Source organism: Python bivittatus, unplaced genomic scaffold, assembly GCF_059951505.1.
Source record: "Python bivittatus isolate LINGU-HERP-01145 unplaced genomic scaffold, Pbiv_v1 ctg000020_np1212, whole genome shotgun sequence".
NCBI classification, from domain to species: Eukaryota; Metazoa; Chordata; class Lepidosauria; order Squamata; family Pythonidae; genus Python; species Python bivittatus.
The window spans coordinates 94,269,735-94,279,965 of NW_028277030.1; the positions used below are offsets into that span (position 1 = coordinate 94,269,735).

Sequence of the window (10,231 nt, forward strand, 5' to 3'; positions counted from 1 at the left end):
AAGGTGGTTTATGAACTGCTGTTTGGAGTTCACAACTAAACTAACATTGTTCATTGCCAGAATAGAGAATCTTTGCAGAAACTGGTTTCCTTAATAAGACCAATAGTCAACAAGGCAGCTATTTATGGTAGATTAAGAGCAGTTTGGAATTGCCTTGCAAGAATTACTCTTTCTCCCAGTACTGCACCCAGGAGCAGTTTCTAGCTTTCAGATGATAACTTTTCCATCTCCTTTGAATGGCTTCTTTTTAACAAGCTCGTTTATAGTGACTTGTCTAATATTCTCTCTAATCTCTATGCAACATCCCCTTTCAATGTGCTGTATGTTCCCTGGTGCAACTAGTTTATACCCAGAACTACAATTGCCAAAAACAAGTTTGGAAGAGGATTGCTTCATGAGCAAACACACAAATATGTTAAAATAAACTGTACCATAAGGGTAATATTTAAAAAGTGATGAGCAGTGTTTTAAGTCCAGTTTAAGGCATGACTGAAAACTAAAGTATGACTTTTTTTAGGCAAGTTGCCTCTAATAATTCAAGTCATGGTAAATATGTTAATATTTACAGTGCCATCAACATTTCATTCTTTCAAATATTGACTTGACGCTATCCAATAATTTTTCCTCAGAGGTATGCCTAACTGCACTGGCCAGCACGGCCAGCAGTCAGCAATTATGGGAGTTGTGGTCCAGAAGATCTAAAGGATCACAGTGAAACCCACTTTAATGAGCACAGTAGTCCTAAGTAAAGTAGAGAATAATACTAAATGCATTTCTCCCGAAATCTCTGTTTTCTTCCCTCTCAGATTTCAGTGAAAGTTTGCTTGCATCACTTCCAGAATCCAAGGCTAACTTAAGTCTGCTCCCTGAAGTCCCTGATTTATGGCCTACAAATATATGTCCATGAGCAGCTACTAAACTGATGATCTCTTCTGTCAAAGGATGAGCACTTTTATGTTATGCTAACTTTTTTCAGTCAAATCTTGGAATTAGAAGTGCCCTTTAAAATCCATTACATTTGCATAATGCTTCAGTAACATTAACAGGTTCCTGAATATGTTTTCCATTATATTTTTGATCTAGAGTTACTAAATAAAAATTGTGTATATTCCAGGGACTCATGTAGAATGAGGAGGAAATGAGGTTAGTCTAATCTGTATTAGAAAACTGGTCTCAATGTCAAGAGAAAACTTGAAAGAAAACGGTACTGTCACTTAGTAATTGTAAACTGCTACCAAATTTTATTTTCAGTGATTAATATCTGTCCTAAACAGACCAGGTTTCCTGGCAAAAATATGAACTCAATCAATCAACATTTGTACTGCTTTTAGAAAATAATCCTGAAGAAGTGTTTTATTTAATCTATTTTAAAACTAAAATTTACATATTACATGAAGTAATGTTGGTCAAAAGAAAAATGTAAAATAAAGGTTTGACCACTATCCTTGCTTTGGACTCTGGGAAGTCTCTTATTTGTGACTGAAATATCAAAATCATGTAGCAATTTGTTTATAATTTCTCCATTGCCCCAACGTTTGCATTTGGCATATTTCAGGACTATCAGATTTTCTCTTTTTGTTAAAATCTTAACCAAGTTTGGCAATCTTAGTTAGCTTTAACAGACTATTATTTTTGCACTTACATTACACTAAACATTGACAGAAGTTAAAATCTACAGGACGTTTGATAGAGACAACAGAGTGAATGAATCATGGATAGGAATATTATATCTGTATGACTAAACTTTATAGTACAGTAGAATTTCAACAAATTCACACTGGTTCTCCTAGATATATATTGTAAATATATTTTTAATCATAATCCAAATGACTGTTCTGTGAACAACAAATGCAGAGACATCCATATTCAGTAATGCTGGGTATGAGTGATTTCTTTTTTAAGTATGTATTCCAAACTATTAAAGATTTTTAACCAAATATAAAAGAATTGTTATGAAAGCAAATACTCTGACATTCAATAAGAAAGTTTCCTCAAGACCTCCAACATAAATGGTATGAAGAGAAAGATTAATAAACAAACCATATCTAACTTACTAACCTTGAAAGCCTTAAATGGTTTATAATCTGACTGTCTAAATTTAGCTGGCTGAAGTTTTTCTGACAATGGAAGAGGGCCTTCACTTGTGTTACTCCCAAGCTTGGAATGCATTCCCTTAGCCCCACTACCTTGGCATTTGTAAAATCTGTAAAGAAGCAGTTATGTCACCAAACCTTTAATTGTCAAAACTTTTAATTATTGTTAAAAACAATATTAATTTTAACTTATGTTTTTAACTGCTTATATTGATTTTGTATTTTAATTTTGACAGCTGCCCTAATTGCTCATCAGAATTGAAAGGTGGAATACAAATAAAACAAAATAAAAACCAGACTTTGCTCAACTTTAGACTAAATTGTAGCCTGGTTTAAACACTGCACTAAACTAAAATGTGGCATGTTTGTCTTTTGTTTAGATTTGGTTTACACTTCATGCTGAACCACAGTTTGTTCAGCCACAATTTACTTAATCAACTAAAATTGTCTAAACTTGCACAAGCACATGCCATGCTTTGAACACAACGTTTATTCAACGTGCTAAGCTAAAGTGAAACAAACCACATTACAGTTTAGGCCAATGTAAATTTAGTAAATGTAACAAGTAAAACCACTGAGATGTCATTATGACCCTATCAATATATATATAAATGTTATCCTTTTGCATAGCATTAGTTCCTCTTCTGCATGCTGGTTCACATATACACAATGCTTAATGGTATATTGTATTAGGACTAAAAAAAACAAATAAAATAATTAAATCACCTGAATTTTTAAAATTATCAAATTATAATCCTATAGAAAATATTTTAACATTTGTTGATCAATCTATCCAATAAAGTATAAAAATATCCAGGAGGTATTTTTAAGCTTTACACTGAATTGTCAGATGCTGAACTTTTAGAGATCTTTTGTCCCATTTGTTCACAATACTTTCAACTATAACCATATATATAAACATCTGCCAGTTGCGGATAAACCTCTCTCTGCCTGATGAAGGTTCTAGTCTTTAAAACATACACACATAAAGTTGGTCCCCAAGGTGCCACCACACTCTCCTTAAAAGAACATTTGTTTGCAGATCATTTTGTGGTTTGGTGCTTAATCAGCATGTGCTTCTGCAAAATGGGCTGGCGTATACAAGTTCTTTTGTAATTACTAAGCTCATGTCAATTTTTTTTGTAGAATAAGCAAGAGACCGCAGCAAACCTGTCTAGCCAGCCTGTTCAGCTTTCTGTCTTGCTGCCAACTCCCTAGCGTAGGGAATGTGTTTACTCTGCAATACATACATCAAGTTTGGACACAACAGAAGTATCTCCACATCATTTAAAATCCATTACTTCATTTATTTAGTTATTATTTATCTCAAGAAATCTCAGGACTCTGATTTTGTTTTATAGAAAGGGAATGAAAACTTTATTCACTTGTGCATTTTCTTCTTCTTAACTTCCCACACATAGTGTATTCAAGACCTGGTATGGAAGAGATGAAGTAGATTTGAGGTGTTCATACATTTGTGTGTCTCTCCAATTTTATTCCCTTCGGCTTCTGCTCTTCAACTGAAGAGTCATCTTTATTACTAGGGCTATGCAAAAATAGGAATTCAAAGGGAAACACATGGTTCAGAGTATGTGGGGCACAAACATCACATCTGTTAGTAAATCCTTAAGGAAGCTGCATCCCTTCCTAACTCATATAGCTTTGCACATGATTTAAGAAGATACTAATAGGTGCAACACGAATGTTTACATATCCTCTAAATCACCTTTCCCCTTTCAAATCCAGATTGCTGCACAGTCATATTTATTACTTTGCTGAAATGGCTGTTCTAATATACTACAAGGTCACAAAAATATTGGCCTGGTTGCTCAGCCTTTCTATTTACCTGTCCTCTTTCAAGATCGGTAATGTGCATCGAGAATTTATGAATAGGAACAATAATCTTCCTTTATTTCAAGCGATGTAATAGGGTTTTCTCCCCCTCCATTAAACCTTCCAACTCCAGTCATAATCAAACCTCATTTCCAAACTCTTCATACAGGGATGCTAGATCCATTTCTAATGTTATTCCTGCTCTACCTCATTACAAGCAACTAAGAGATGCAGAAGATGTACCTGATTGGAGGAAACAAATCAGGAAGAGTCTGGTAGCACCTTTTCCAAGAAATTTTATTAAAAGACATAAGCTTTTGTGAGCTGGAGCTCACTTCACCTCGTGGATAGAAGTAAACCTAAGAATACATAAGCTAAAGCAAAGCTGAGAAAAGACATCTTGAGAGGAGTGAGAGGTTCCCTAACACAGAGAAACTAGAGTCAGCAGCAGTTCAGACTTCTTTCCTCTTGCTTCCACAGTTAAGACTGGACTCTTATGAGTTCCAGTGAGGAATGGCGAACTGACGTCCCGTGCTCCACGGGAGACATTAGGGCCAAAAGGTAGCGGATGCAGGATGCAGATTGCTGATAATTCTCTCTGCGTAAAGGAGAGATCTTGAGATTTCCCTCATGCACTCCAGACAGTTGGGTTTTTTTGTGAGTCAACAGCAGAAACCGACACTTTTGCATTGCTTGCAATCAGCTGGGAGTTGCGGGTTTCATCACACTCTGAGCTGTTAATGCAGCCTTTTCATGGAAGTTTGACCAAACCTCATCTTTTTAATCACCTTGGATTTTAATTTTTTTCTTACTGTTTCTTTAAGATTGAAAAACCTTTGGAATCGCAAGTTGGGCATTCGCTGGGTGAATCTCTCTTCAATCCATTTAAAAAGAAAGCAAGCTACATGTTTCCAACTTTGTAAGATCTTCATTTTTTGCATTATATAACAAAAGGAGGATTATAAGATTGTTTTTTGGAAAGTTTTTAAATGCTAAGGACTTGGATGAAATTGATTTAAAGACTTGAAGTTAATTAAAAAGATCCTCTAGTGTGGGGAAAAAAATCATGTTTATATTTTGACCTGATAACAAAACTTTGAAGGTTAATCACTAGAAAGCACCAGATGGCTACTTTAAAGGAAATGTTTTACAAGTTGGCCCAAGAAATACTTGACCCAAGAAACCATATATTGGAACCAAAAGCTGTTAATGAAGAGAAACAAGTCCCTTGGAAGATAACCGAAATGGACTTTAAGCTGGGCTTAAAAATTAAGCTACCAGAGTCCTGGATTCCTCGTAAAAATGTTCCTAGAAATCTAATTAGTTCAGAGGGGAAGTCACTAAGAACTTGTGTACTACTGACAAGGCCCATGTAGGGAAATGGGATGCCAGGAGTATGCCCCTAGAGGTTCAATACATGTGACCTAAAAGTGGTGCTATTTGCTTATCCTTGGAGTTCCATGCTGTGATCATCATGCTCTTATCAGTTTTATAAGGGTCAGCCATCCAGACAGTAAGTTCTCTTTCTTGACATTGTATCCCTGGGTTAGGAAGTTTCCTTCCTTCTATGTCAATGGCAACTGCAGATGTAGAACTAACCTGGGTGGTGCCAGCATACTCTTAGCTAAATTCACACAAGGCTAGAAACAGTGAAACATCAGGCTAAGCTTTTGCCGTAGAGGGCGCTTTGATGAGCAGCTTGTCTAGGTAACCATAAATGTGGAGCTGTTGGGTTCCTAAATGGCCCACAGAAGCCACTGTCACATTTTGATGAATAGTCTCGATGACAATGCCAGATTGAAAGACAGCACTCTGAAGTGGATTGCTCTCGCATACAAACCTGAGGAACCTTCAGTGGGGGGTTCTGCTTGGAATATGTAAGTAGGTTTCTGACAAATCTGTCCAAGTTAGAAAGTTAATTACTCCATTATAAAGCTTCAGTGCCTAATAAATTTATTCTGAGGCCCAGGGTTCAAGACAGTATTCTGGCAATGTAAAGAGAATAGAAAAAATACTGAAGACCTCTTCTGGGATATGTACTCTCAAACATCCACCTATTTTGGTAGCTGTGGTTGTAGGTATGACTGAATTTCTGCAGTTGTAGGCCCACCTAAAAAGTAATGGCATCAAAGCTGAAGAACGTTTACCTTGGTTCTTCCCTGCTAGGCCTGGCAACTGATGGGTGTTTTGGTTGTTGAGCCTGGGAATCTGAGAGGGGGCATCACCCAAATGCCTTCTGCCCAAAACAAAGTAGGGAGTTTGGTCTCTGGTATGAAACGAAAACGCAAAACTTCTCTTGTATTTGCTTTCTTCCTTCCATTGGGCTATAGACAAAATCAGTCTTATCTAAACTGATTGCCACTCCTAATAGCTTCTTCCCCAAGAAGGGCTTTGCTGCAAGTTTGGCTTTTGACTGGTGGCCTATCTTCCAACATCTGAGCCACAGGTATTGCCCAGTGCCTTGCCAGCTGTCAGGGAGGAGGGAGTTCAAGGAGCCATCCACTGTTACCTCCTCCTGCCATCTTGCCTGCCTCCTGTTGGTGATGACTGCCTCTTAATCAGCCTCGGCCTTCTGACTGGCTGATCAAGCTCTTCCTCTCAGTGCTCCTCCTTGTCAATATGTGGCGGGATGTTCAGAGGCTTGCCACATCTTGGCCGTGACCAGGGCCTTGTTTACTGAGGTATGGGAATGGCCTTCAGCCCTGCAGGGTTGTTCGTAGACTTAAAGCCAGCATTGTCACTCACCTCCATGCTGTGCCCACTCTGGAGGCCTGATCAAGCTCTTCCCCCATCTCCTACACTAATCTGTTAGCTTGGCTATGTGGCTGCAATCTCCTGCAGCCTATGCAAAATAGCCAGGAAGCACTTTTGTATACTGTGGCAGACAGAGTGCTTGTTATCATCTTCTGCTCTCTCTCTCGATTCCCAAGTAGATTTGATGGAAAGTTTCCTTTGAAAATTCCTCTAGAAGACAAAGACAGTGAGGATTCTCCTCTATGAATAGGAAGAACCCTTAAACCTGCCAATGAAAGGGATTCCTCCTTCCACCTGCATTCTTCCATTCAACTGCAGTCTACTTTTCAATTCAGGATTGAAGGCCAAGAGAAGGCTACTGGCAAACTGTTAGATGAAGTTCAAAGGGATAAAAAAGTACCAATGCCCTATAAACAGCAGCAAACATAGCTAGCCATTTAAGGCCACAAACAATAAAAACATTCTCTTCATTTCTTCTTTGTTCCAATAACCTAATTTACTTATTCTAACAAGTGATATGCTGAGCTTGCACGACATGCTAAATGTTGGTGAATCCACATGTGGTGGATTCAATATGCCATATGGGTCTGAAAGCTTAGTAGCCTGATGGGAGATTGGCTTACCCTTCTCCATAATCCTTAGATCATCATATCATCCAACAGCTTGAAATTAGTCCTATTTTCTGGCCTCCTGTGAAGAGGTAGAAAGCTAGAGTATTTGCAAATATGGGATGCTTCTGCTGAATCATCTCTGTAAGTACATTAAAGTATGTGTGAAAGTGGGCTGAAATGAATGAGCTTTCATTAGTCACAGATTTTTTTTTTATTTAAGTTAAGAAAAGCTAGGAAGTGACAGCAAAATACTAGTCAAAATTACTGCTCCCTATATAACTGGAGAAGCCCTCACTTTTTTGATCACAGGATAGATTACTGCAGACATACCAATACCAGTGCACAGTACCTATACACAGTACCAGGCATAGTTAGGTATGTTTTGGCAGCCAACTTCTCTTCAGCTTTGCTTAGCAGGAAGCCCTATTGTGTTTAAATGGACTCTCAAGTGAGTAAGAGACTGCATTTTAAGCCTATCTTTTGCACATTTGAAACCATAATCCCACGTGCTTTCTCTGGTGCATACAACAAATACCATATTTGTCTAAAAAAGTAATACGGTATACAGTTAAGAATCACATTCTCCCAGATACCTAGACAATAAAATTGTATTTTATTTTGCAAAAATTTAGAACTAAAAAGGCAAAGCACACTTTAAACTAAACTATAGTAACTGCTAACATGCAACATTTAGTTTAACTTTCTTGACTGCATATAAAATATGCAGGGAAGCAAATAGCAACTAGCCAGGTATACTATTTATACACTTGCAAAACTTGATGCCATTCCTTCTATCACATTTTTCAGATGAGAATATAAATCCACAAGCTAAATGAATTAAATAAGGGTTGCTTTCACTGCTTTGCCTTTCTCTAGAGAGCTTTTTTTTTCTTGGCCAAGTGAAATACTGTATCTGGTTACTCAATGAGCACATACAGGAAGAAATCCTATTGTAGACAATGTGAACCTTTCATCCTCCAGAGGGCACTCTCGTTCACATTTTTTCAACAAACTATAAGAAACAAAGGTGAGGGGGCAGGAAAAATATTGATAACTGGTTATTTTACATGATACTGGAAATCAAGTGACGTCTAAAAGCACCTCTAAAAGCACTGTCTTCTTTACAATTTCACTGCCTGTATGATGCAAAAATTGAAATATGGATACACATAAGATTTAAAAATAACCTTTTTAAACATTAAATCCTGCATGCACTATATCCTCAATTCCATGGGATTTCAATTTTTAAAAATGTATTTTTCAAAATCGTTCCACTGGACTGTAAAGAAGCAGCCTGATTAGACAAGAAGCCTACTAGCTTGGTCCCGAGTTACAACTGTTGCGTTCCCACAATGCAATTCGCCCCCTCCCCCGCTTTACCCTAAATGACCCCTTTTCATTCACATACTTCGGATCTTGGTCGGTTCCATGACTCTACACGAAACCACCAGAGGATTCTTCTTTGGTTCTTTGTCATAGGCACCTTCGCTGAAAGGCGCTGTCCGCTTCCTCTAACGGGAGAATATTATAAAAAGAAGCAGGGGAGATTTCCGGGGCCAGCCTTAGAGAACATCTTTTCCTCCAGGCTCTGTCGATTCTCAGGGAATCGAGCCTCGGCAGGCCCAGCAGCTCATTGTTTGGGGGGGGCGGCGGGGGGGCGGCGAAAGGGCAACTGGGGGTTCTAGAAGAGGGCCCCGGCATTCCCGGCGGAAAGTGCTGATTAAGTCAAAGGCCCACCGAGCCCCAGTGCACATGGGGGAGAAACCTCTTCCGCACAAGCCACGCCGGCTCCCGCGATTATCGCTGCCACCCCAGAAGCAACAGGCGCCTCCGGCTTCCGGGCAGAGTAATATCGGGCGATTTTGCAACACGTCTTCACCCCTCCATGCCCAAAACTCCCTAACGCCGATTACACACCGAAGTTAATTTCATGGCACCTTAAGCACCGATCGGCAGCGCCCTACTGGATTCACTGGGATTTCCTTCCGAGCAAACGTGTCCAAGATTGCAGCCTTATTATGACAGAAACGTTGGTGGACTACAGTCGACTTTTTCGGAATGCTGCAATTTAATGGAGGATTCAGAACCACAAAAGCTTACGCCACAATAGGTACTGATCCGCATTTCTGTTTGTGCAACTGCCCTTTGGGAATGAACGTGGATTAACTGCCTCGGAGCACAGTTTACCCTCATTCTCATTCACCGTGAGCATTAATATTCCACTTATTTGACATTTACAGACTGCTTTTCAGGCGTAAAGCATCAGAGCAATTCTCAGTTGAACTAAAGGGAGAGTCTGAGTGCTAAAACTCGCCCCAACAGACCCGCCGCTCCCTCAACTTGGCTCAAGGAGGCCTCGAAGACACCCCCACCCACGGAGGCTTGTGACCCAGCCCGTACCTGAGGCCGTGTACCAGCTGCCGGCATGGCTGGCCTCCCGGCAGAGCACTCGGTTGGACATCTTGGTGCCTGAGCCGCCTATGGTGTTGGGGGAGTGTCGGGAGGGGGGGGCAGGAGACGAGTCCGGCCGCGGCGGTGTTAGTCCCCCTCCTCCCCCGGCAGAACCAAAACCCCCGGGAGGGGGGACGGTGCTGCCGGAGGCACCCCGGGTCGAGCGCAAGGCAGTGGAGGCGGCACACGGTGAGGCGCTCGAAGCTGCCGGAGGATCCGCCGGCCTGTGCAGACAGCAGAGGAGAGGAAAGGAGGCGGAGGGAGGCAGAGCCTAATGGGGACAAAGGCCAAGGCAGCAACCGCCGCCCGGGCGATACCCACAGAGCAGGCGGCAGCCGCCGGCTTTGGCCTAACTCGGCTCCTGTGGCATAATAACTAGACCAGCGTGGCTCTCCATTGGGCAAAGGAAAGCAAAAGGTCCTGTGGCGATTGGGTAATGGTTTTCCCTGCTCGCCGGACGGGCACAATCGCAGCTTCCCATTGGGCAGC

The 10,231-nt window shown here is 40.5% G+C and overlaps 1 protein-coding gene across 2 annotated transcripts in view; it reads right to left on the reverse strand.

Annotated features, from left to right (window-relative positions):
* MEMO1 (mediator of cell motility 1) overlaps positions 1–10,144 on the reverse strand; it is a 29,737-nt gene extending 19,593 nt beyond the window's left edge. For both annotated transcript variants that reach the window (XR_456415.4, XM_007435356.4), the window contains exon 1: positions 9,692–10,144. Coding sequence is in view for 1 of the 2 variants with exons in the window: in XM_007435356.4 (XP_007435418.1) it covers positions 9,692–9,752 (61 nt within the window). In the remaining variant the exon portion in view is untranslated. The remainder of the gene's footprint in view (positions 1–9,691) is intronic.
* Between the last annotated feature and the right edge of the window lie 87 nt (positions 10,145–10,231).